The 27672-nt window shown below is 40.2% G+C and overlaps 1 protein-coding gene across 1 annotated transcript; it reads right to left on the bottom strand.

Moving 5' to 3' along the window:
* Positions 1 to 205: 205 nt before the first annotated feature.
* CAPZA2 (capping actin protein of muscle Z-line subunit alpha 2) lies at positions 206 to 27672 on the bottom strand. The gene is made up of 10 exons (XM_065743480.1): positions 27584 to 27672; positions 13861 to 13924; positions 12860 to 12911; positions 12094 to 12157; positions 11379 to 11585; positions 9876 to 9955; positions 8880 to 8958; positions 6701 to 6772; positions 2072 to 2134; positions 206 to 1176 (listed from the first exon to the last, which is right to left on the bottom strand). The coding sequence occupies exons 1-10, from the start codon at positions 27620 to 27622 to the stop codon at positions 1036 to 1038; spliced, it is 861 nt and encodes a 286-aa protein (XP_065599552.1). The 5' UTR covers positions 27623 to 27672; the 3' UTR covers positions 206 to 1035.

Genomic DNA, 27672 nt, shown 5'->3' with positions numbered 1-27672 from the left:
AAGCTAAAAGATACACATTTCCAGAAAGTCCCATAGGCAGATGTTTCTTAAGTGTGGATGGAAGCCATATATAAATGACAATACTACAATAAATCTCCAAATATGTTGGAAATAGCCAACAGGCCACAAGCTTGTAGCTGTTTGAAGCAACACTCTAAAAATAAATACCAAAAATAGGCTGTCAGGAAGCAATTTGATACTCAAATAAATAGAAAATTTGCATTTTAATGTCACATTGAATTTTAGTACATTTCAATCCAAGGGAAAAAAAAAAGACAGACGTGGTAATGAGTACAGGATTGTATATATATTACAGAATGCCTTGTTATAATACACTTCTGGCTTTATGATAAAAACTTACGGGCAGATGGAATTTAAGCTCATTTAAGTAACTGTCAGGAACAAAGCATTAAGTGGATTTACGAAATAAGTACTTTTATTTAATTTCAAAATCTTAAAACAGCATTAGACCTTGGCCTTTTCTTAAAAAAAAAAAAAAAATTGTTAACACTAAATTAAGTATTCTGAAAGATTTAGACAATATAGAAAATGCTTTCCCCATGATGACATACAGTGGAAGGGTAGATGACTTCAACAACAGCACCTCCACATTGACCTTGACCTAGAAATGCATACCAGTGATCTCCACAAGGAATCCAGCACATTTTGGAAGTTGTCCACTTCACATGAAAGCAAGAGAAAGGGTTATCATAATGCAAAAAAAGGTTCCAACTGTTCTTAACTCGTAATTGGAAACTAAAGGTGTGGTTTCTTCATTATAAAAAAATAAAGGTATAACAGAAACTTCAAAGGAAGATACTCAGCTATACTGAAATTGCAACCCTTTGGAAAGAAAGAAAAAGGGAAAAAAAAAAAGATTGATTAGCTAAACTTTGTGCTCTAACCAAACTACTTACAGTGATTTTCAATGGCAAAAGCCCATGCTGACTGGGTGATTTGACAGTTCCAAATACTTCTTGTAATTTCTATTTGTATACAAGGACACTAAAACGATCCAGTCATGCAACGTTCATTTTAAGCATTCTGCATCTCCTTTCCAATCTTATAGCTAAGAATCTTGTTCCAGTCAATCTTGGTGCGGGTAACCGGCAGCTGTCGACGTAAGGCCTTGAACGTCGTGTCTGACATGGTCTGGTAATTCTCACTGATTGCAGTCTGTTAAACACAAAGCCATATAAAGACACATGAAAAACAGAACGAGCATGCTACATAAAAAAAAGTTAAATGATGAAACAGTCTGTCACTTCATAAAGAGGCTTAATAAATTAAAATATTTCATGAAGAATAGATGTTATATCTAGATTGAAATTATAAGAGTTCAACTGATACACTAGACCCAGTTCCAGGCCAGGCGATCCAGTAAAGCTCAGTGTGGTTAATCAGCAGCATGAACGGAATGCTGCTCAGAGTTAGCTCACACATCATTAACTCCACACACCAAAGCTTCCCACTAGTATTTCTGTGGATTGGTCAAGTCAGTAGACAACAAAGCATGACTTAAATATAATGCATATGATACTTAGTACAATTTCACCAATGAGTATTTATTTCAAACTGACAGGACAAGGTGTCTGAAATTTACCTTATGTTCAAGACCTAAATGATCATGAAACAACCACTTCCACAAACAGCACGTAGAACAGCTGCACTTTTCTAACTTCAAAATGACTAACTCAAATACATAATGCTTATAGTCATATTTAGCAAGGCTGTGTAAAAGAGCTGCCTCCAAACAGAATCTGTACAAAAATTCCACTTTAGAAATGCACTTGGGATGAAAGGGATCAGAACTGCTGATATTTAAACACACTAGGGACCTTAGAGATTCATCTTCTGCTCTCGAAAAATGACTTATACTAATATTACATAAGTGAGTGCAATCACCAGAAGATTTGGGAAGGGAAGGTACATTTAACAGCAGCATGCAATCTATTTAGACTTGTTTGAAACAGCACTATCTCAGTATCAAGCTTGCTGATTACTGAATAGTAGCTCTGGTTAAATATACGGTAATCTTGGATTATGGGTATGGTGTTTTTATCCAACCTACCTGATACTCATTTTCCGCAGCCTCCACAATTTTTATAAATTCCTTCGCTGTCTGGGCTTCATTCTAGACAAAGAGAGCATTTGAATCAGGTTGGATGTACTCCTTGGATCTCTGAAGACTACTTACATTTTGTTTATCCCACTAATTATGAGAGATGTGCAGAAGACTGCACGAGAACACACGAATGTTTAGTGACAAAAACAAAACTGAACTCAACATTCATCCAACAGGCGTACACCACATGCTTTCTTGTTACACTTCAGTTGTGTGAGTTCACAGTACAAACTAAAATCATGAGGAAACAAGTACACAGCAGTACTGATTTATTTACATGCTAGATTTAATCGTGGTAGGAAACGATGTTAAAAAATTACAACAGCCCAACTGCAACAAGCATAAAGATTACTGTACAGCTCATTAAAATTAAAAGCTCTGTTTTGATAAGTATATGAAAAAGAATAGCATTTGTAAACGTGAAACTGAACAGACGAGTCTCTAAATGTCAATACTTCACTTAGCATTATCAATATTTAATTTCCAGTACAACATAAAGAACATCAGCTAAACAAAAATAAGCAACTTCAAATAGCAACAAAAAAATTACTCATTTCAAAGTATTCTGTTCAAAGTTCAGCTGAAGCAGAAAATACAAATTATAAGTAGTCTTCAAAAACTATTCACGTAAATATTACAAAAGTGAGGGTGCAACAGCTCAATATCCAAAATTCGCCGTGACTGATAGCAGTGTTTTGGTGCCTCATCTTTAAGCACTCAAATTCTTGCTTGTTTTAAAAATAAGCAATGACCCTTCAGTCAGTCTGAAGGTGAATTAGCTCAAGTGCTTGAAAGAGAAGTCAGGAAGGAAGGGAGTGTTCGTGAATTTAGAAACCTCCAACCTGGGTCTCAGAGACATTCCTGAGGGAACATCTGCAGCAGTGGTCAAAAAAGTAGATGTGCTTTTGTCCCATGTGATCCCTTGTGCCTACAAAGGGTTCATTTTTTGAGCCACTGGCAACAGAAGTGCTAATGGAAGAACAAGGCAGAAAATTAGAAATGCTAAAGCCCAGCTTGAAATTAGGCTGGCTACTGCTGTAAAGGAGAACAGGAAACCCTTTTACAAATATATTAACAGCAGGAGGAAAACTAAGGAAAATTTCCCTCCTTTACTCAACGAGGCAGGCAATATAACCACAGACGATAAGGAAAAGGCTGAGGTTCTCAATGCCTTCTTCACATCTGTCTTTAATAGACAGGACAGTTATCCACATGGTACTTGCCCTGACCTGGAAGTCCGGGACGGGGTGCATAATGCACCCCCTGTGATTCAAGCAGAGACGGTCAGAGATCTTCTCCTCCATCTGAACTGCCACAAGTCCATGGGGCCAGATGGGATCCACCCAAGGGTGCTGAGGGAGCTAGCAGAGGTGATTGCCGAGCCACTTTCTGCCATCTATCAGCATTCCTGGTTATCTGGAGAGGTCCCACAAGATTGGAGGCTTGCCGATGTGACTCCCATCTTCAAGAAAGGCCGTAAGGAAGACCCGGGGAACTACAGGCCTGTCAGCCTGACCTCGGTATCAGGGAAAGTTATGGAACAGATGATATTGAGGGAGATCACATGACACGTGCATGGCAATAAAGGGATCAGACCCAGCCAGCACGGGTTCACCAGGGGCAGGTCATGCTTGTCCAACCTCATCTCCTTCTATGACTGGGTGACCAGACAGGTAGATGAGGGAAAGGCTGTTGATGTAGTCTACCTGGACTTCAGCAAGGCCTTTGACACGGTCTCCCACAGTATTCTCCTAAGGAAACTGGCAGCCCGTGGTGTGGACAGGTTCACTCTTCTCTGGGTGGAGAACTGGCTGGAGGGCCGTGCCCAGAGGGTAGTGGTTAATGGAGTTAAGTCCAGCTGGCGTCCTGTAACGAGTGGTGTCCCCCAAGGGTCAGTTTTGGGGCCCATCTTGTTTAATATCTTTATTGATGACCTAGACGAGGGAATTGAGTGTACCCTCAGTAAGTTTGCAGATGACACAAAGCTGGGAGGATGTGTCAAACTGCCTGAGGGTAGGGAGGTCCTTCAGAGGGATTTGGATAGGCTGAACAGCTGGGCTGAGCTCAATGGGATGAGGTTCAATAAGACCAAGTGCCGGGTCCTGCACTTTGGCCACAATAACCCCATGCAATGCTATAGGCTTGGGGCAGAATGGCTTGAAGAATGTAAAGAGGAAAAGGACCTGGGGGTGTTGGTTGATGCTCGGCTCAACATGAGCCGGCAGTGTGCCCAGGTGGCCAAGAAGGCCAACAGCATCCTGGCCTGTATTAGAAATAGTGTAGCCAGCAGGAGCAGGGAGGTGATCATCCCCCTGTACTCAGCTCTGGTATGGCCGCACCTCGAGTACTGTGTTCAGTTTTGGGCCCCTCACTACAAGAAGGACATTGAGGCCCTGGAGCGTGTTCAGAGAAGGGCAACAAAACTGGTGAGGGGCCTGGAGCACAAGTCTTATGAGGAGCGGCTGAGGGAGCTGGGATTGTTCAGTCTGGAGAAGAGGAGGCTCAGAGGAGACCTTATTGCACTCTACCTCTTCCTGAAGGGGGGTTGTGGTGAGGAGGGGGTAGGTCTCTTCTCCCTGATAAGTAATGACAGGACGAGAGGGAATGGCCACAAGTTGCGCCGGGGAAGATTTAGATTAGACCTGAGGAAGCATTTCTTTTCTGAAAGAGTGGTCAGGCACTGGAATGGCCTGCCTAGGGAGGTGGTTGAGGCACCATCCCTAGCGCTGTTCAAGAAGCGTTTAGATGAGGTGCTAAAGGACTTAATTTAGTAGTTGGGTAGAGATAGTGATAGGAGGATGGTTGGACTAGATGATCTTATAGGTCCTTTCCAACCTTATGAACTTATGAACTTATAAGGCTGGACTGCATGGCTGGAGAAAAGCTATGGCAGGCTCAACTACAACTGGTTTAAAGTTTCAGAGAAGCTGCATCAAGCAGCTGTGAAAGTGCTCCTGAACACGTCAGACAGAGATGAAGGTGCTAGTGAGCAAGCAGAAGAGGAATAGAATGAAAGGGCTTTGACTTTTCAGTGAACTGAGACAATGATTTCAAAGGCTGAGAAAAATTAGGGAAAAAAGTTCCAGCAACAAGATAACTTTTCAGTTCTTTATTTCACTTGTGCCCATTGCTGGTACAAAATTGCTTCTCTGCCAAACAACAAAAAGATAGGTTACTAGGGCTCCTTTTACTCTACCATTCTGTCTGTGTGAGATAAGAACCTCTACCCTCTATGAAGCTTAAAGCCATGGCTAACAATTGGTAACCAGGAGCATCCTTGCTTTTGTTCTACCAGGAGGCAGGAAGGTTATGTAAAAGATGTTCTTCTACTCATTGGTCTTCTGCCACTTTGCTAAATTGCAGAACAGGATTAAGTTACTTCCAATAGAAAGAGAAGCAAAAGGTATTGAAATGAGACCTTCTTCCAGACAGTTCCTCCTCCAACACCTCTCAGCTGAATAAAAGACTAAACAGATCCCTTTGCTAAGGGAGTCAAAAGTAATTTTATATCTACAGCTCCAGAAGTGTTATCTCTTGGCACCACAGTCTGCCATTCTCTACGCTGCTATTGCAACTGGAAAGCCAACAAGCCTTGCTTTATAGTAATGAACAATGTTCCTTATTGATGAACTAAGCTTCTGAGACCCAAAGGGTCACTACTAGTCATTATCTTATTAAAATACTTCTAACGTTCACGTTTAAAATTTCCCTTTACCAGTTTAACTTCACTTGCTTATATTTTCTTGAAGAAGATCCCAGGAGGAAATCCTACAGCCTAAAAAATACCACCTCCAGTAAGCAAGAAGATAATTACTTCAAAAGTAGCAATAACACCAACTTCTAAAGGATACATCTGCTACTATCTCCAAACAACTTCTATTTCAACCCTGTGCTCCTCATTGCTACAAGAATTCATTTGGAAAGAACTTGAAAAGAAAACTTTAAACTCTGGATGTGTTAATATTTCTCAAGATGAAGCATCTCTGAAAGGGATTTTTGTATGGAAAACCAAGATGTTGAGAGCATCAGTTACAGACAGGGAGGAAATGAAGGGAAAGTACTCAGTACTGCTTCTCAACTGGCAGTATTTGCTTCCTAGGTTTTAGTATACTGGTTACACTGCCATGAACAAAGCAGTACTGCAGGCAATCTCCTAGATGCTGCACCAATGAACTGGATTATTATAACTCAAACCTCCTTCATACTCAAAAATTAAATCTGTAAAACACTCTGCATACAGAAATTTAAACACAACAGAAGTTTAGAAAGAAGACAACAAGCTGATTAAAACTACAAACAAAGTGAATTTAGTTTCCACATGCAAGCACTTGTTAATTTAAAAATGTTTTGATTAAGCATTAACTGCATGTAATTGTTGCAATTTAAAATTATTAAATGTATCTGTAATGTAGAAGTAGAAAATATTACAACCAAAATATTCACAGATTAGAATATTAATTCTCATTCACACAGGAAAGAGAACTAGCCCTCACATTTCTACGGGTTTTTTTTTTTCTGTTTTTGAATCAAAAATTCACTTCAGTGTACACACACAAGTGTCTGAAGTTCACTTACAGACACTGTTAGAGAGTCCTGTATGTCTTTATGGCTCACAAGCTGAACATTACCATCTTCATAATAGTGAACCTACAGAAAATTAAACAAAAAACACATTAGTGTTACAGAATGTCATCACATGGGAAAATCAAAAGGTTATAGAAATTGAACACAGTTTCTCAGAGGTGAGAAGTGCTTATTCAGTGCAAAACTATGAGCTCTTCCAAAGAAACAAGAGAACTCAGTGAGGTATAATCTGGCCTTCTCTGTGATGATTGGAAAGGGTTCAAATCTCCCCATGCTGTAAAGCCAACATCAGCACAAATACCTGCCTCACCAAGTTATATACTTAGCAAACACCCAGACCTAAAAATTTCACATGGATGAAGAGTCAAATCTAATCCTGAGAGTCCTTGTGTCACATAAAATATGAGAAGGAACTGTTCTGTACTATACCTCACTGCTGACATCCTTCTAGAATGCTACATCTGGGTTCAGAACACTACAAGAAGGATGACGTTTATGAACAGAACCTCTTGGAAAGGTTAACTAAGGAGGGATGAGAATAACAGATTATCTAACAGGCAAAATCAGTAACCAATACACTTATCAATTGTTTTCCATGCACAGCTGGAGCACATCAAGCACCAGAGGGGCTTAAGTTTTAGTAAAAGACTGTTGTTGTACAGAATTCACCTTGTAGAATGAAGAGAAAATTAAAATGAAAGAGGTTAAGATGGTTACGGTTCCCTTTTATTAGAATGTATTAACAGAACAAGAAAAGGTCTCACATATGATCTTTTCCTTTTTAAGAGTAAATAAGGCACCCAAACACAGATGGTGTTGGAATTTTCCCCAAGGTACATAGGAAAGATCTTATAAGAACCAGGGAATGGCAGCATCATTGTCACAAAGGTTCCTCAAATGACTCAGGTCACAGTAAGTTTGTAATCCAGAAACTTGCTACACTCCTTAAAACAAATTAAAGCACTCAAGGTACTTCTACATACATTGTAGAAATTATACAGAATTCCTTGAAACAGAATTCCTTGAAACAGAATTCAGCATTTCCTAGTGAAATAGGAATGTCCAAAACAAGCAGAAACCTCAAACTTCTAATTGCTTCCCAAAACACATACTTCAATGAACAGACATAATGTCTTGATTAATTATGCAAGACAGTCAAAAAGGACAAAAATCAGCTTGAGGTGCACATTTAACCCAATTCCCTGTTCAGGCTACTTCCTGTTGTCACTGAGTCCAGCAGGCAGCTGAGCACCACACAGCTGCTCGCTCACAGATCTCCCAGAATGAGGTAAATGCCTCTTACTGTGGGAAACATTTAACCAGAAGTGTGTATGTTTGTTGCAAGATGGATTTAAGTGATAGTTTACTTGATTCTTCAGAAATCTTAACAGATCTAGAAGTTACTTAGGGCGCTTACTACGACCATCCTGATGTAACAACATAGTAACTGTCCTCGCTTGGAGTATCATTGTAGCTGTTACAGAAGTTGCCCTGAACTGGGAAATCAGATCCAGGTCCCACTGCTTGGGTAGGACTGCACGCAGCTACTGCAGTTCAGAACACACTAAGCCTTACACCACAAAAACATTTCAGTGCATCTTCCTTCTGAAATCAAGTCACTGAGCAGTAAGGTCAGTGCAACATTTATTAGGGCTGCAGAAAGAGAAAGAAGAGAACTCAGCTTATGTCTTGTACAAAAAAGAAAAAAAAGAAAAAGGCAATTAAAACCCCAGAAGCCAAAAATCCCTCCTATGCTGAAAGGCAGGCTGCAGTAAGATTCTAGTCCCTGATCCCAGAACTGTTTTAATAACCTCCTGCAAAATATGTGTACACATTCCAGGGAACCAATCCAGAAGGCCCAGTTCGCCTGCCTACCGCATGACAGTCTGACTAGCTCTTGTTTCAAGAATTCTGCATTCCTGCTTGGGAAACATTTCTGAATGCTTTAGAAGCAACAGAAAGGGAAAATTCTTAATGAAGGAGATACAAATTCAAAAATTTTTGCAAGGATCAGGCAAATATGCAACTAAGTGACTAACAAGTACTTAAACTGTTCTCTCCTCGGCTTCTTGGGCTCCCCAGTTCTCTTGAAATATTCAATACATTGGTCTAAGTCTCTCCTGATAACTGGAGACTTCACTGATCAGGACACAGTTTAGGAGCAGCATACCTGAATTTTCAAGATGCCAGCCACTTGAGTGGTTGAAGGGGAGATTGTAAACTTCCATTCTGACCTCCAACGGCCATTCCTTTAAAAAAAAAATAAAAAATCAGATTTCACCTCATTAGTTAAGGGAAAAAAAACCCCAACAAAATATACAACTGTCAGTCAAAAGAAAAGAACAAAATACCCAGTAGGACTACACATGCAGAAAATCTTTCAAATCATAAATATTCAGCCCATAACCAGTCATGAGGAGAACAGTTTCCTGGAATACTTCTCCTAGGATTTGGATGAAGACCAAGGACATTTATTAGTAAGGAGCTTGTAACAACAGGACTTCACTTCTGAAAATATCTGAAGGCTTTAGTGTTCTTTTCCTTCTTTATTACTAAACATATATAACTATTTTTTTATTTCCAGGACCCAGAAAATTTGCTGCATCGGCCAAACACGCACTTCACAGCAGGCTATCAAAATCCTGAATGAAAGGAACCTTCAAGGAGTTACAGCAGTAGCAGAGCAACTCGATATTTCAGTTCTTCTACAATTTCTGTTCTGGGGTAACTTGTTTCCATCCAGCAGAAACAAATTAACAATATCGCATAATTGCTTAAAGAAGTGTCAAGCATCTGAATAACGGTATAGGGAGACTGTAGGTACACCTGATTTCCTCCCAGTAAATTAGGCACTTTCATTTTAGCTAAGAGGTTAGTGGGTTAGAGGGCTAGTACATGAGAGCTATGTTAGGGTGGTACTGCGGCCGTGTCTCAATTCCTGCTTCGTCTGCACTTAAAGTAGAAAGTTTTGATATTATGAGACCCAGTTCTACTACTGCTAGATGTAGACTCCAGAGCACTCAACAACTTCCATAGTACAGGCAAAAAAGCTTGGTAGGGAAAGACCAATGGTCTACACACACTTCTTCTCTGACCTTAGGATAATCAGTGTAATGCCAATAGTGCAGTTATTCAAATGCTGATTTGTATCCATGTAGAAACTTACCAAAAATTTTTTGCTTGGAACTGATGGCTCTCTATGCATGCAATAATGGTTTGCTGTCCATCAATTGTTTTACCATACACCTTAGTTAGAAATGAAAAAAGTAAAGTTAACATTTCAGCTATCTTGTTCAAACTGCTTAGTGATATATAGTCCTAGAATATATTCTAATGAACTGTAAAATTCTGTTTTACAATCTTGTATAATACTCAGTGCATGAAATATTATATACTAAAAAGAAAAAAGTAAGATTAGAAAATCCAGAGGTTGAGTATTTTAAGCTTTGTATACTGCAAAGGCTTTTGTTATTGTTTTCTTCAACTAGAAGCTCCAAGCATACATATTGTCATGGCAGTCAGTGCTATTGCCACAAGAGTTTCAGACACCAGTTAACCTTTAAGTAAAAAGTGATTCAAATATTACAGATTACTGAAAACATGATAAAAAGGTAGCTTTAGTTCTCTGCTTTGCTGTGCTCCCTAAAACAAAACAATATAGAAGTTATCTTGATGGAAATGCAATCTGCTTTCCTTTAGAGAAGCTTGGACACTGACTGTATAGGAATCCAATTCATCAAGTGAATATTCATTTCTTTATTAGATTTGTTTTCCATCAGGTTAATGCAGAGTCCAGGACAGCTATCCATAGAAAAGTTTGACAAACTTGAAATAGTCACAAGGTTCCTAACAGCAAATCAAATGCTATTTCAGTCTAGAGTTTTATTTTAAGAAGCCATAGAACCCACTGATCCTGATGGTAAGAACACAGCATATATATATAAAACAGGCTCCATTGCTTGTCTTATATCAGTAAAGCAAACCAAGACAAATATCATTATCTTATGGAGTAATTCTTTCTTTCTTTGTTTTTAAGTAATCTACCAGGTATCCATGATTGGAGCCAATCTGCAGTTATCTGCAGAAGATCTTAATGCTTTAAGAAACTTAAATAAAACTTCTTTAGATTTGAGATTTAAGCCTTTTGTATGAAAGGACTAAAATATAAATACAACGTGTTGTAACCACCTGTTTAATATTTTAGCAATAACCAACATCTGAAGCTTTCTTTATTTCCTTAATGAACCCTTGAGAGGATTAATTCTATACAGTTTTAACCCACTATGCTCCCGGCTCACCAAGAGTTACAATTTCATTTTAAATTCTTGTCTAAAGGAGCTACCCATTATCAACACAAAAAGTGTAATGAAATGAATTTGCACAACTTTTTTACTGACTGAATAAAATATTAGGAATTTAATTTGAAGATACTTGCAGAAGCCAAAATAAGATCAGACCTTATAGATTTTGAAGTGGCACACTCTGGAAGTAAAATGTTTAGTGTTCAGAATCATTTATAATACCTTCAGCAGTGACACTTTTTTTACCTCATAGTTTTAATGGAACATTGTAAAGGATGACAAAACTAACGAGAGGAGTATTTTTCTTTATTTTTTTTTAAATTCTATGCTATGTTAATAGTAGAGTGGTTAGATAATTTAGTACTTACCGTGCATACACCATTTGGGTAGTGTTCTTTCACATATGCTTTCATTGCTGTTTCAATTGAATTTCTCCAGGATTCTATGGCATTTTCAACTTCATGGGGCCGAGGATCAGTAGCCTCCTTTCTTAAGTGATCAAATTTAAAAGAAATCTTGTTCTTGGGATCCAAAAATTTTCCATTTCCCAAATCACCGTGCTCTGTTATCAAAACCTGAATTATGAGATTTTAGTTAATTGTATTAGTATGGAATAAAGAAGGAAAAAAATATCACACCACATCGTACAACTACATTACAGCACACATTGAAATGAAGATTCCTCAAAGGGTCCAATTTTAAACAAAATATGCACACATATCAAGAGAGGAGGCTAACAGGAGACACTGACACAGAATCAAAATCCAGACTGCTACCCTCTCACTGAAACAAAAAATTAAGATTAGAAGTTCTTTTCCATCGTCTATAATATCTTCAAGTGCTACAGTTAAACAGCTCCAAATCGGGCCTAACTGAATGCAGGACAATAACACAGAATGAATTTGCAAGCTTTTTCAATGCTCTATATGATTAACTCACTAAACTATTACCATTGGTGGGCCATAACATCTGTATTTTAGTAGAGAAGATTCATTTCTTTCCCTTAGCTTTCCAAGGTATGTTCCAACAGCAGAACACCTTTAAAAATGTAAGGAACATTGCAAGTACGTCACTGATTCATACCTGTTCATCGTAACCGTCAATTTTTACTGGAGTAAACTGGTCCAAGTTGTACTGTGCAAATGCACTACAAGAGGGAAAAAACACCAAAAATCTGCATCAGGCATAGCCTTTTTTCCTTAACAGATGTAAGAGACTTAAACAATAGCTAACACTCCGGATGACAGTAGATAAAAAATAATAATAATAATACATTACAGCCTTGTTGTTTAGCAGGCCCTAAAACAAGGGCTCACCTTGATTCCCCTGGCTCTGATATTGCTACTCCAATCATTACACAATGATTCATACTGAAAAGTAAGCTCATACAGACAGACACACAAGCTTTACAGTAACCCACAGGAAGAGAAAACAGAAAACGTGAATTCCACTGAGTTCCTTCCTATTCAATTAGACACCTCTATTCTTACAGATGAAATTAAATCTGGCATAAAATACAGTAGGCTAATGCTGTCATATGAAAGTAGGCTCCTCCTTACTTTCAGAAGTCCAATGTCTACAACATTTACCAATAAACAGAAAACAAAATCCAAAAAAGTGGAGATGAATTCCAAAATCCAGGTCTCCCATTTCCTAAGCAGCTGCTCTGACTCATTGCAATACATTGATTTCTTCACTGCCAAAATTTTGTATCTTAATCAGAGGTGCACAACACTCACAACAGGGTCTTATTTGAGGAAGCACTTTTTTAAACAAATCACTTTACTGCCAGCAGAAGTCTTACTGAAATGGCTTTTGTGCAAGTGAGTACGTGACACCCGGTACTTACTGGGCTGCTCCTTCCCTGAGAAGATTGTCATTATTAAGCAGCAACCGAACATCTGAAAGGAGATTTTATAATGCAGAAGGACATTTAGTTCCAAGATTTGTTTCAGTCACATAACAAATGGCAACATCCAAAACACTTAAAACCCAACCACCCCATACCATGTAAGTAACCAGGTAGGAAAATCCATTGTTTCGTATTTTCTGATTTTGACTGAACTAAATGAGAGAAGCACTACAGAAATGGGATTCCTACCAACACTATCTGATAAGAAGATTCAGGACATACCCTGCAGGCTTTGTGACAGCTCAAGGAATTTGTCAAACTTGTTTTTGGAGAGGTTTTACATGTGATCAGCGTACAATTCAAATAAGTTCACTTTTAAGAGTGAATCTACAAAAACTCTTGCATAGTACTGATGGCAGTAGTTATTTTAACTCAGCAACAATAATAAAGAATCTTAACATTTAGGAATTAAGAGCAGAGGGAAACAAATTTCAAGCTTCATAACAGCTTACCTATGTATCAGTAAAATGTAGAATGCCATAATTTAAAGGTTAAAAATGCTTGCAGGGATTAATACTCCCTCCACACCTTAGACAGTATCCCTTTGTATATTCAGGGTTAACTATCCAAAATGATATTCAAAGGGCCATTTTAATTTGAGTTAGCTTGATTTCTGTTGAAAAAAGTAATTGTAAAATGACGAAACAGGAGTACATGTCTTGTAAAAGAACACAACTGTTAAACCATGGCTGAAATGAAACAGAAAGATGGCTCGTTCTCACATCACAACGTGGTACTTTCTCACTTCTGCACTTAAACTCCAAGGTGTCTTATGACTGCAAAGCTTATATGCCATGCTACAGAACCAGGACTGGAAACTTCTTACAGCAAGTGAGCTTCTGAAAAATCTAAGCTACATGAAATTCAGCTGAGTAATCAGGAGTACGCTTCTGGGTAGAGATATCTTAAATGAAAACATGAAGCAGAAAGACACTTACCGTTGAAAACCTCATTGAATTCCCCAGGAGGAGCATGAATTATGAATTTTGCTGCTATACGCACCTAGAAGACAAAAAATCATGTGGTTTTATAACGCTGTAGTTATTTCTATTTACATCAGTCATGAAAAGCTGGATAACTTTGATGTCCAGACATGAAAATGCACAATTCCCATTTCTCTGATTCATCCACATTGGACTGCTCCGTCTTTTTCAGAAACACAGAAATGAAGGTCCACCTCCACGGGACAGAGATGGTTATAATTGGTAGAACCAGAAGACAGAAGTTAAAAAAACAATCAAACAAAAAAAAAAAAAACAGAACTCCCCACCTCCAAAGGAAAACCCTCAAGAACTTCATTAATGCCAAGTCTTCAAGCCATTATCTTCAGCTGTAACTTTTTTGCACTCAAAACACAGCACAAGTCACTACTTCCACTTGAAGTATGTGCACCTGCCCTGGCTTTCTCTCTACCAGTGCTTGCACAAGCACTTACACAACTGCACAGGGAGCAAAAACAGAAAGGTAATTTTTATATTTCACAGACCAGCTCCCTGAACTGGCTTGCTGCATGGCACAGCTGCAGACGTGTGCTTGCCAAAGAAACACAAAGCTGCTTTCTTCACTATGGAACAACCAACCTGAAAACTTTTCAACTACCACCTTACTAATGCAATGTCCCTCTGCAGAGTTATTTTCATTCATTCTTGTTTTCCTCCTTAAGCTGCTAAAGGCACCCAGAACAAATAAATCCAAGGTGGATTCCTAACTTGACAAGAGCTCCTACTCTTTGTAATTTAAAATGATCTAAGTTAAGGGGACGTTCAAGGCTGCCCTTCATCCCTGTCATGACAGTACTATTCAAATCTAAGGATATTACCTGAGCCATATTTCCCATTTCTAACTACCTTCAATTACGGTTCTGTGGGATAAAGAGCTGGGAGATGCAATTTCTGCACTGCTTCGTCTTTCTGTTTGAAATTAAGAAGTCCACGAAGCACATACTTTACTGACAAATACCTGAACAACCACAGAACATTTTACATTCAGACACTAACGGGTATATGAAACTGTAGAAGTAACTGTCTGAGCCTGCATGAGCTCCTGAATCAACTTGTAAGTAGCTTTTATAGTCCAGGTTGGTGACATGGCCAGTGCTTGGGCAAGTTCTTTACAGGGCCCAAATTCAGTCACCTCCAGGAGAGGTGGCTCATGCTCTGAGTACCCTGAGAAAGCAGCTGGCTGCTGCCTCACCAGAGCATTTCAAACTCAAGGAGGTCCCACATGACTTGCCCAAGCAGCTTCCTGTGCACCAGAAGTCAGAGCTGCTAATGGAAATGAAAAAGCTCCAGGTCTCAGCTTTCTCAATTGAATGCTGTTTCAAATTGCTGACAGCCTTTATCTGCTCCTTCAAATGCGTACACCAGAACTCCTTTTTGCACATTAACACAGATTTTGCATTATACTGAGATAAATGCCACAGGGCTCGCTCTTTCATCAAAAGAGACACAGCAGGTAGGTGGAATGCCTTGTTTTATGCCAGCTTATTAAAGCACTTGCCCAGATAAACCCAACTGCCTGCTTTGACACAAAGGAATTTAAACTCATTTGAATTAGCCAGAGATTACGCCAGCCAGGAGACCAGGTGCTCTTCCTGACTGAGGGCACGCTCCACCCCTCTGCAGAAGCAAAGGCACTCCATACAGCATGCAGTTCAGTGCTCAGTCAAACCAACACAAAGCACAGACATCTAGCTAACAAACTGCTCTACTGCCAGGGTATTTTAATCAACTGACTAATTAACAGAGCCTCTGATCAAGCTGGACTTTGGGCTCACACACAGGAGCAGCTATGCAGATGGGTTGGACAAAGGGGCAGTTTGCAGGTTCTGACTCGTCAGGCTCAACTTGGGCAAGGCTGGGCCAGCTCTGGGCATGCTCAGAGGCAAGACTTCCATAGAGAGTCTGACCTCTGAAAGACAAGGCACGGTCTGGCTGGGCAGCTGCTGACTATGCAAGATTAAGTAGAACTCTGATGCCTGAACTGCACTCTAAATAACAATGTGGTTTAAACTGCAAATGTGTATAACTGCACATAGGAAATCTGTGTTACAACACAAGCAATACCTTGTTTTCTGGTAACACTACATTGATTTTGCTTTTTATTTATTTATTTTTGCTACCAGTATGAAAAGTTTTTCTTCTTGTTGTCAGATTTGCCATCGTATGAAGAATACCCATTCAGCAGAAATCAATATTAATGCACGCATGATTCTTCAGGACAGACTAAGCAAAATCTTGCTTTCAATGAGTATTGATTAGTAAATTAAATTCCTCAGTATGACTCTCTACAGTGCAGTAATTCATCACAGATACCACTTTTTAAGGCTCAAATAATCATAAACGTGCAAATCAAGAAGTGCAAGGTACACTCATGCTTGTAGCCAGAAACCTGTTGTCCACCAGTAGCTGCTCTCTGTATTTTGCTAACCTGCCAACGTGGATGGAGCCCAATTGCAACTAATCCACCTCTTTTTTTTCAGTTAAGACAAATTAACTCATGTGTTGAGACAAGCATCTGAAAAAGCTTTGTTTCCCCAAATTAAACGTACACAAAGCCTGTATATAAGAACTCAATTCAGTATTCTTATCTGACACACAAGACCTGAAGACCACTTAGGGATCCTTTACTGCCAGGGAGCTCTTCCTGAAAGACATGCTCTGAAGGAGGACTCTGAGTTCCAAAGCCAGACTAAAGCTAAAGGAGAAACAATTACACTCCCACGTGCCTCACTGAGCTGAAGATGTCCCCGTTTTGGCTCAGGTGCCACCCTAGGAAGCACAAGTTACAACACTGGAGCAGACCAACTAAAAAGTCATGGTTTAGGACAAATAATTACAAAAAGAAAAGAAAAACAGGAATGAATAGAGATACTGCAAAAAGTACATTACTTGGAACAGGCAGCAATAAGCTAAGAAAAATCAACTGCAGTGCAGTACATATAGGAGGTAACTTTCTTCTGAAAAGCTAAGAGAACCCTAGTGAGATGCAAAACAGTTGAAAACAATGCTGGTTATTTGAGACTTTTAAAAACTGAACAGAACTGATAACACGAGTCAAAACAGAAAGAATGTGGCATTTTAAAGTCTAAATGACTTAATCTCTCAATTTAAGCGAAACCAAATACTGCCCACCACATCAGTTAAAAGCTGTTCGATTTGTATGTGGAAAATGATTTCAGCTCAGGTAAAAATTCAAGCTGAGGAGATAAATGAAGGAGAAAAGGATAGCTTTGTTGCATGCAACCAGCGTGGCTATCAGGCCATGCTTTGTTCTGTTAGAGATTAAATAGACTGTTATATAAACAAGCACCTAGATTCAGGTATGGCAGTATTTGCAGTTTGTTCAGATTATGCAGTACAAAGCAGTCATTTACTGAACACTGCTTTGCTTTCATCCTTTTGTCTGTGTTTCCCAACATAACCTCTCCCAAGGCACACCATCAGTCAGGCACACATACAAATCATCCTCCACCTTTTCCAGACTGAGCCACAGTGAAGTTTGTTTTATTCTAAAGAAGTCACGCACTTGCAATGCCCCCAAACCACTCTTCCTGTTTCTGGCAAATCGGAAGCTGTCATTGGTTGAAAAATCCCAACCTTCAGTGCTGCATGTGCCTATATATGGCCATGAATACGCACTCAGACATGCAGGGGCCCTCACAATGCCACACTATGTTGTCAGCTCCACTGAGAGACATGCTCAGTCCTGGCCATCAGCTATGGTACACCTGACAAGAAGAAAGGCATTAGAACTTAAGTTAGCTTTTCTTTTTTTTTCCCCTTTTTCTCCTTTAACTTATCTGAACTACAGCTGGACTCGTCAGGCAGCCTGACAGCTCCTGTGATGAACAGCTACACAGCAAAGGAAGAACACACCAGCAGGCAATATGCTGCAAAACCACACACTTTGCCATTACTCTTTCCTGCACATCACTTAGTGCAAGTTCAGCTGGGAATTCATTGCAGCAGGGAGACCCGCCCTTCCCCTGCGCTCCTCACAGGTTAAAAGTCTACTACTGCAGAGCAACAAAAATGAAATAGTGAGGTACGAGTGAAAAACACTTTAAAACTAAAGTCTTAGAACTAAAATCTTAAAACTAAATAAATAAGAAAAAAATCCAGTGGGGTGGGAAGAGAAGACCTTCATAATCTAATCCCACTACATAGCAATGATAATTTTGTTGCTAACCACAGGAAAAGTTAGCTCTAGCAGTTGCCTTTAGAAGCAACCTGCCTTCTCCAGGAGCAGCAAGGTGTCCGAGGAGCTCGCTGCCCACTGCCTGCTGTGCCTTCTGGCACTGCTCTCACTGGCTCAGGAAGCTTTTCTGCAGGCAACTGAGCAAACAGCTTAGTCTCGACCTGCTGAGCTCTATTTACAGGCAGCTACAGGGGCTTCTCACAACTAGCCCACAGCTGCAGAAAGGCTGACATAGTTAAGATTTCCAGTAAGATGGAAAAGTTCCAGTCCTCTGAGAAACCTGTCATCCACAGACAGTAACATGCAAGTCATTCAGAGATCCCATCAGTAGCACTGAGTGAGGTACTGTACAGAAGACTTCTCCAGCTTTGTCAAGTTCTCAGTTGGATTCTAACTCATGTTTTGAGTTCATTCCAGGCAGGTTTTTTTTCATGATACTGCTTTACTGTCCAACAAACAATAGAAACACTCAGGCATCTTGCACCAGGCAAGTGGTTTGCACTGACACACACAACATATCCTGAAACATAGTCCAAAGGTCAACCAGCTACCTTAGACATCACTTACGAGATACAACGGCTGAAATCTGCCAGTATTGCAAACATTAAGAGTTCTGAGCTTGTCAATTCTTCAACGCTTTAAAAAAGAAACCAACAAAGAAGCAATTGGCTTCCTTTAGAAAGGTACATGCTTGGTACTCACTGGCTTCACTTAATTTAATGCCTGGGTTAGATACTCCTCAGAATGTTCCACCAGCAATTAGGATACATCTTAAAAATGATCTGGGGTGTTTTGTAAATGGCATAAACTGATCATCTGCTGAGCTGTTGCCACCAAAAGAAAATCTCCATCTCCTCTTACCTAAGTGCTCCACAATCCCTGACTACCAACTCCTTTGTGTTGGCAGTGCTCGTCTATTTAGGTGAGCATCCAGAGGAGCAAATAATCACTGCAGGTCGCAAGAACACAGCAATCAATTCAACCACCGTAAGAATTTCAGATAATTGCTGCTTCTTACTGCTAGCAGACTGGGGGGGGAGAGGGGGGGTAGAATAAGCCTTCAAAGGGCCAGACAAGCTCTGAGAACATGTGTGAGAAGATTACTTCAAGTAGGCAGCAAACCATCTCCTCAGCATCTCAAGAAAATAAATTCATGCTCATGGGTATGATTTCCAATAGCAAAGAAGCATTCTGATATGTGCAGCATCTCACAGAGACATGGAGCAAAGGCTTCACCTCCTTTGTTGGCAAAGAGGGGATGAACATGAAAATGAGGGTTGCAACTGCTTCGCTACCAACCTCAACTGAAAAAATGCACCGTGGCATTCAATTCACTTCTGCTTCTGGGAGAGCAGAGGAAGAAAATGTTTCAAAAATGTGGTTCTGTGGCACAGGAAAAGGAGGGGCACATTCCATGCTGACGGCTTTAAATGAACAGACATTTCCTTCATAGTGATGCCTGAAGCTCTGAAGCTGCATTAAATCTGCAGAACAAATATTTTCCTCAATCCATTTAGCAAGCTAGAAATTCTATAAACTGGAACAATAAAAAGAAATGGAACAGGTACTTGTAACAATCTAAATCAGCTCCTGAGGATCGAAACACCATATCATATCAGACTGGAAAAAATCCCTTCACTGAAAAAAGGCATTTTTAAAAACAAATACACAAGTATTTATAGCACATGATATTACTAGCTCTTAAGAGTAGTGAAAAATGTAAATCTTAGTCAACAAGAGACAGTATGAGGCTTACAAGCTACGTTCTTCCTATCTGAATAACTGACTCAGACAATGACATTTTCACAAAAAATTACCTCCTTGAAAGCTGTTCCTCTCACCCTGTAATGTCATGCACTTCCCATATTCTAATTCAGAAACATCAGAAGAACTGTACTGAACTTAGAGAAACATGTTCTGTTTGCAAACCTTAAAACATCAATGTCAACCTGAAACCTCAGCTATCACCATGTTACTAAAATCATGCAACAGGAAAAAAAGCACTGCTAATTAAACTACAGGGAGTCAAATATATTGTATCATTTTTTGCCCACACCTGAATTTGTCTGAAAGCCTTTGTCTTGTCAGTAGTTAGCTAGAAAACAAGTGAGCTAGGAAAACCATGTCCCATATAAAAAGGATTCCAGAACTACTTGATGGCACCACATGTCCCAAATTGGTAGTGCAGAACATTACTGCTGCTGTGTTTTTACTCCAATCTGTCTTTACTGCACTTCTTGTTCCAGGTACGTGAATGAAAGCTCATACATGAGCAACCAGGAAAGTATCAAAACAGTTGAACAATTAAATAACACTTCAGGTTCAAAATTAGCACAAAATTCAGCTTTTTATTCACATAGGCTTCTAACAGCTTCATAATTTCCAAGGACCATAGCAAAGAAAAAAAACCCAACAGGCAGGTCCAATAAAGCTGCACCTGGTCCTGGTCTTGGGACACTATACCGGTATTCTAAAGCACCCAGCATGTTTCAAAACGTAGTCAAAAGTTATTCTTTGGTACTGCACACTTCAGCATGGAGTTAGAGCAGAACACGTTTAACCAATCCAGACAAGATATTGCATTGGGCAGCCAGCTAGAAGCTAGCACTCCCATCACTAAAAAGTATTCCCCTATGATTTGACAAAGGTCCAAAGTAGTCATTGGTCTGATGTAAAATTATGACTAGGTCTTATTCAACAGCCATTAGAAGGTAAGCAGCAAGGTATTTTTCCTATGCTTATTTGATATCTATCTGATTCATAAAAATCTCAAGATTTCCTTGCGAGAGTCATTCCCGGAGAACTGAAATTGCTTTACAGTGAGTTCAAGATTTCACAGCTAAGTTGTTAACTTTTGTTTGAGAAGTTAAAAGCATACAGCATGCCTAACCAAATACACACAAAAACCTCTTGCTAGTGCTGTCCTCCCGAAGCAGAAGCAGCCATTCTGACAGCCCAACACGTGCACTCCTCAGTTCCAGCAATCAGGCCCCTCTTTCTCAGCCCTTGTTGCACAGCAGTATCCATCACAACATAACAAATGCTTGGTTCACATTTTGCAGAGTATTCATCCTCCAAGAAACCTGCATTTTTGAAGTGACCCTTCCTATTAGTTCAAGCTCATTACTGATCATTAATTATTCCAAGGATACCAAGCCTGCCTCACGGACTGAGGTACCACTTTACCCATACCCACCTTTCAGTTTAAAATGATCTCTCAGTTACTTTGTAGTTCTAAAGTTTTAGCACTTTGTCAAATTAAGAAGAAAGTATTAGAAAGGCCTTGCATTTCCAAAACTGGTTATTCAGCAATAAAAACAGCAATCCCGTGTGCTGAAGTATCTGCTTTTATTTCTGCTTTAAGCGGGTCCAATTTTTTAAACCCTGTTTTCAGAAACTAAAACTCAGTTTTATATAGATCTGTCTGAGAAAAACACACTGATTTGCTGTGCGCTGTGGTTAGAACCTTTATCCTATTCCCCTTTGGTTTCCAGAAATAAAATCAACCAAGGATGGTATTTCACAGCAGAACTGTAGGCTGATGACTGCTGCTGAGCAATAGAAAACCTTATCCACCGTATCGTAGATCATTCTCTCCTATTTCAAGTAGTGCTAGATTAGCCAGTAATTTGTTATACTACTTTTCTCTACTTTTGGTTTATTTTTTTTTTATTCTTATAAATTTAACTGGTGTGGTTTCCTGGGAAGATTCCATGAGAGCTATGTGAGTAGAAAGGCAGAAAGAGCCAGGCTTCTGATGGTGCTGGGGTGGCACTCATTATGCATACACACTCCATGACACGGACATAAGGCACAGGAAGCATCCAGTTTCCTCAAACTGTTCATAAGAAAATATGAACTGCAATTTTAGAAATTGCTCCAATTTAGAATAACAGCTTTAATTTGTATGCATCCTCAAGCCTCAGATGATTTTTTTTTTTTTTTACTTGTAAAGAATGCAGAGAAGTTTGCTTTGCATCATGTCTCTTCAGGGAGACCCACAGTGAAAATAAACAAGAAGGATCAGACACAAGCTGCCACACGAGAAACTGACATTAAATATTAGGAACAGCTTCTGAGTGTGAATGCTGTCAAACATCAGAGCAGGTTACCCAGAAACTGTGCAGCCTCCATCCTCAGGGATACCCAAAACTCAAAGGGCAAGTCCCTGAGCAACCTGATCTGAGCTGGCCTGCTTGGACAACGCAGCATTTGGGATATCTCCAGAAGTTTCTTCCAGCCTGTATGACTCCAACAAATAAATAAAGTAATTATCTGCAGTTATATATACAGTGTACGACCAATTTTTCAACATTTTCATACAGATAAAATGATTACAGTTTTGGTTCTGTCCCTTGATCTCAAAACTAGTGATGCATTTTTAAAAATCACTTTCTAATACACACTTACTATCTCACTCTACCCTATCTCAGCTATGCACATGAAAATCTTAATCTTGTGAAGACTGCCACATTCAGAATTGTACAGCAGTCTGAGATGCACTCTCAACTTCCTCATTCTTATTAAAGAACTGCCTCAGAGTGTTATCAAAGTGTAACTAAGTTGAACCACCCATCTGTAAAAAAGCAACTCCCTCTACAAAATAAAGCTCTGTTTCACTCATGGAAAAAATGCTAACTTTACAGTGAGACTGCTTTGATACAGTGATAAATTAAACCAAAGGAAATTCGATTACTGTTTGAGTGTTTTTCCACATTTAATTACTAAAGGATATTCAATTGTCCATAGGAACATGCTACAGCATTCCCAGTTCCATTCGAGGCTCATGAGGTCCCCCTGCAACACAGGTTAGCAAAGCTATGTCTTAAAATGTATACTTTGATGTATACTTAATGAACTAGAAAGAAAGAAATTAGAATACTTGCAAAACATCACCTTCAGTTACAGACTGTTGCGCAGTGACTGACTTAAAATCTTGCTCCTAGTCCAAAAATGTTCTGATCCTCATCTACAGTCTCAAAGTCTCATCTGGGGCAATTCCAAAAGCTAAGATTTCAGATCCTTCCACAATGAATGATTTAGAGCACAAAGTGACTTATTAAACATATGCTTTTAAAAATAACTGAATTTTTAAATGTTTAATTATCAACAACAACAACAACAAAAGCCTACTGATGCTTTTGAATTCAAGGGTGGGTTTGTTCCTGCATGACATACTAAGCCCTGACACAAAACAATGCATTTTACTGGTACAGACTTTTCATCTCAACGCATTTAATAAAGTTTTCCTTAACCCATCCAAATTCCACTGCAGAATTTTGCTAGCATATTTATTACTTGGCTGTGTAGGTTTTCACACCCAGTTAAAAAGCTGTCGAGTTACCTAACCCACCAGGAAATGTGTGTAGCAAAGCGGGTTCATTTTCACAAGTGGGACTATTTCTTCATCAGAAGTTCTGTTCTAGTTCCAGCCAGCTGGCCCACTGCTAAACTCCACCTTACTCAGTATGTCTCCCTGAACAAGTAGAACTACTGAGGCATTATTGAAAGAGGCGTGGTTCCTTTCTGATATCATGTTTGACAATACTCACACTTCTATGCTCAGCATTTCAAAGAATGCTAAATAGCATTAAAAAAAATCATGATGTGCTCTAACTTCCTCCCAATACTCTTCCCTTTCTTCACTAAAGACATTCCTATTTTCTCAGACTATCTCCACATCAACACAGCTATTTAACTCCTGTGCTTTGTATAGAGGATTCACAGTGCAAAAAAAGACAAAAAAAAAACAACCCCCAAACCTACAGCAAGCACATCCTGCTGAGTCACCAGAAGGCACTAACTACAGAGTATATTTAGGATTCAAACATCTGCAGACCTATTTTGTGTGAGCTGCTATTTATTAATGAGCATATGTTAAAAAAAATTCATCTTCTACAATGAAAACAATACCTTCCATTAATCACTGTTCATATTTATGTAAATAAATTCTGTTTTTTATATACACAACAATAAGCTCATAAAAAAAATCATATATGCTTATCAGTTTGACATGGCCACGGGTAGAAGAACAGGAGCTGAAACACAACTACACTGCAAAAAATGGTTATTAAACTTTAAAACAAACAAACAAAACAAAAACAAACAAACAAACTACTAGAAATATGTTGGATAAATAAACAGGTTTTGTAGTCAAGACTTATTCAGAAGATACATTACCGACAGGAAGGAAAGTGATGATTTTCCACTGCTGTCTCTCTTAGAAGTTCTGGACTTTGATATTTCCACCTCTCACATCTAATTTTTATTTATAGACTGAAACATAAACCTAAACAAAACCTTCTCAACCTTCAGTGACCCATAAAACAACACAAAGCACTGTGTCTCAGAGAAGCTGCCTTTACTATTGGACAATCCCCGATGATCCATGGCATGGAACTGCCCCTCTTCGAGGACAGGCTGAGAGCTGGGGCTCAGGGAGACCTGAAAGTGGCCCTTCTGCATCTAAAGAAGGGCTCTAAGAATGAAAGGGGGCAGTCTCTCCAGCAGGGTCTGTTGTGACAGAACAACAGGAAACGGTTTAAGCTATAAGAGGTGAGATTTGGACAGGATATAAGAACAGATTTTATGTTGAGGGTGGTGAGGCACTGCAGCAGGCTGCCCAGAGAGCTGGTGGGTGCCCTGCCCCTGGAGACACTCAAGGTCAGGCTGGACGGGGCTCTGAGCAACCTGATCTAGCTGTAGATGTCCCTGCTCCTTGCAGGGGAGCTGGACTAGATGACCTTTAAGGGTCCCTTCCAACTCAAACGATTCCATGATACACCATCCTGCACACTGAAATGACCTTTTCTCACAATTTCTCTTCTCCTTCCCTGGTTTCAGAGTTCCTTTACCTGAACTAAGCACTTTTTACTGCTTTTGCAGCACTCACAGTTCCTGCCTACACACAGAGGAAGACACAACCCGAGTACAATTCCTAACCTGTGAGATCACTTGATCCCGTATTGTAGCTACATCTCTATCAGAATTACCTATAGCAGTACCATTGTCTACATCAGCCTTTGATGCCATTTGTTTCATGTAATGGGAGGAACTATTACAGAGAAGTAATATGATTATTCCCTGTGAAAATGAATGTTTGTCTGCCTATCTTTTCTTCTGGATTTACATGATAGTCCCAGTTGGAAGAAGGAGGACATGCTTCGCACGTGCTGTCCAGCTGTGTTATTTTAGCTCACTAAAACTCAATGTTGAAGAAAAAAATCTTGACTAACTTCATAAATGTTAGCTTAAAATTTTTTTTGTATCATTCACAGAAAGTGTTAACTGAGATATTCGGCAAGAAGAAACTCAGTTCAGGATATATATATACACATATATGAAGTACTTGTACTTCTACATTCATTTCTTGTACAGTATTCATTTAGTGGTTCAGCAAAGGGCAAATCAATCCACTCCACTTAGATCCCCAGAATGCTTTCAACTGAATATATTTTCTACTTAGTTAACTTGGAATGCACAATTTTTTCAGTTTAATACCATCAGAAAACGATTGCAGCTTTTAAGCAGCATACATTTTGGTTGTAAAATGATAGCACAAATTAAATATATCAGTGCTTTCAAATGCACTGCTAAAAGGCTACTTAAAATATATAACATGTCCCAGTCAAAAATAAGTCCACAAACAGCTCCAAACACTAGAGCTTCAGAACACATAAACCTTCTAAGAGGTTCAGGTTCATGAAAAATAATCTATGCACACCTTCTGTGAAAAAGTAAAATCTTGAGGTATCACAAGATCTTCATGGATCTTTATTTGCTTTTCCATGAGCTTGTCACATTATTTGTTTTAGTTTTATTGTCAATTAAATATATAGGAATTTTCCAAGCCTGGCTATCATGCAGAACAATCAATTTTATAGTGGACTGAAATGAGAAGAGGAATCAATTTAAATTTGCAGTGGAAAAGTGCTGACTTTATTCAATTATAAAGCAGGAGGAGCCTCTAGATAAAGTCTACACCCATTTGGAGAAAAAAATTGCAATTAATGGACAAAAAGTTCAGAACTTCATCAGTCACACAAGCACAGGCAGTGCTCCTCAGCTCATTGAGAGTTCAGATGAAAGCGTCACTACACTGTGCATAATTTGACAGGACAAGGGGCAATGAGAACAAACTGAAACAGGAAGTTCTGTACGGCACAAGGAAGGAAGCACTTCTGTGCTTTGTGAGTGGATGAGTGCTGGCATAAGTTACTCTTTGGGGACCGCCAGAATCAGCCTGGATGCGACAGTGGGCAGCCTGCTCTGGGTGGTCCTGTTTGGGCTGGGTGAACCCTGAGGTTCCTGCTAATTTGAGCTCTGTGATCTTAACTTGCACAGATTCAGCATTTTCAGGCATATACTCCAATCAAAGGCACAGTGGATTAAAGTTACTAGTATGTTCTAGAAAGAATATAAAGAATGAAGGACTGCAACATATAACATATGTGAAAGCAAAACAGATAAGAGGACCAGTCTTGAAACCTACAGCTGGATACAGTAATAAGAGATACAAGCACTAAGCATCTTAGATCAGCCTTGAGCTCTGAAAACAAGCCCTGTCAATCTTGCAAAGTACAGAGAATCTACCTTTTTGTAACCATTTAAGACATTCTGGACATCCTTCTAACTTCAGAGAAGTTCGAGGCATTTTTTTTTCTGATGTGTCCGACATTTAAGTCACCTCAAAGCTTCTGCTGCCACGAAAATCTGCTTTTTCTTTTTCGTTTTATGACAGAAATGCATAAAACCGTGTGTTATGTGAAAACGTGAGCCCGTACACGCAAAGCAGCACAGCCCAGCTCTGAGCAGGCAGCTGCCATGAAGCTTGCTCCGAGGGGACGGCACGGAGCGCTGCTAACGGAGCTTCTGTCAAACACGCCGCTCCTTGAGAGATGTGCTGCGAAAACCTGCTTGAAGCAGAACATCCCGCGGCCGCAAGCAGAGATCACAGCCCCGGGCAGCACGGTCCCTCTGACCCCTGACCTCAGCCTTCCCCCCGCTACTGCCGCCTCATAGGAAACGAGAGGGCCTTCCTCGCCCCACACCCTTCCTCCCCGAGCGCACCCCGGCTCGGGGGCCCGGCCCTATCCCTGGGGAGAGCAAGAGGTCCGGGAAAGGGGAAGTGGAGATGAAGGAAGGGCCGGAGGAGCCTTTTCTCCCCCGGCTCGCCGCTAAGCGCTCCCATAGAGAACACGGAATCCCACCCCGCCGGGCCCGGCTCTCTCGGCCGGCCTCGCACCCTACAAGGAGCCGCGGGAGCTGCCCCGGGCCGGCCCTGCTCCCCGCCTACCCGCGGACCCTCCTCCAGCCCCCGACTGACAGGCCGGGCCGCGGGGAGACGAGGAGAACGCGCGGCGGCCCCAAACGGCGACGGTCCCGCGGTCCGCCGGCTCAGAGGGCCGAGGTAGAGCGCGGCGCGGCGGCCGGGAGCGACATCCCCGCACCGCCCACCCCTACCTTCTCCTCATCCGACAGCTGCTCCTCCAGGTCCGCCATCTTGCCGTCCGGCGCCCCACGGCTCCGCCCTCACAGGCAGGAAAGGCGCC

Source organism: Cyrtonyx montezumae, unplaced genomic scaffold (genome assembly GCF_038088225.1).
Source record: "Cyrtonyx montezumae isolate F1298 unplaced genomic scaffold, pur_monq_1.0 scaffold_3, whole genome shotgun sequence".
NCBI lineage: Eukaryota > Metazoa > Chordata > Aves > Galliformes > Odontophoridae > Cyrtonyx > Cyrtonyx montezumae.
This window is presented reverse-complemented; position numbering and strand designations above follow the sequence as displayed.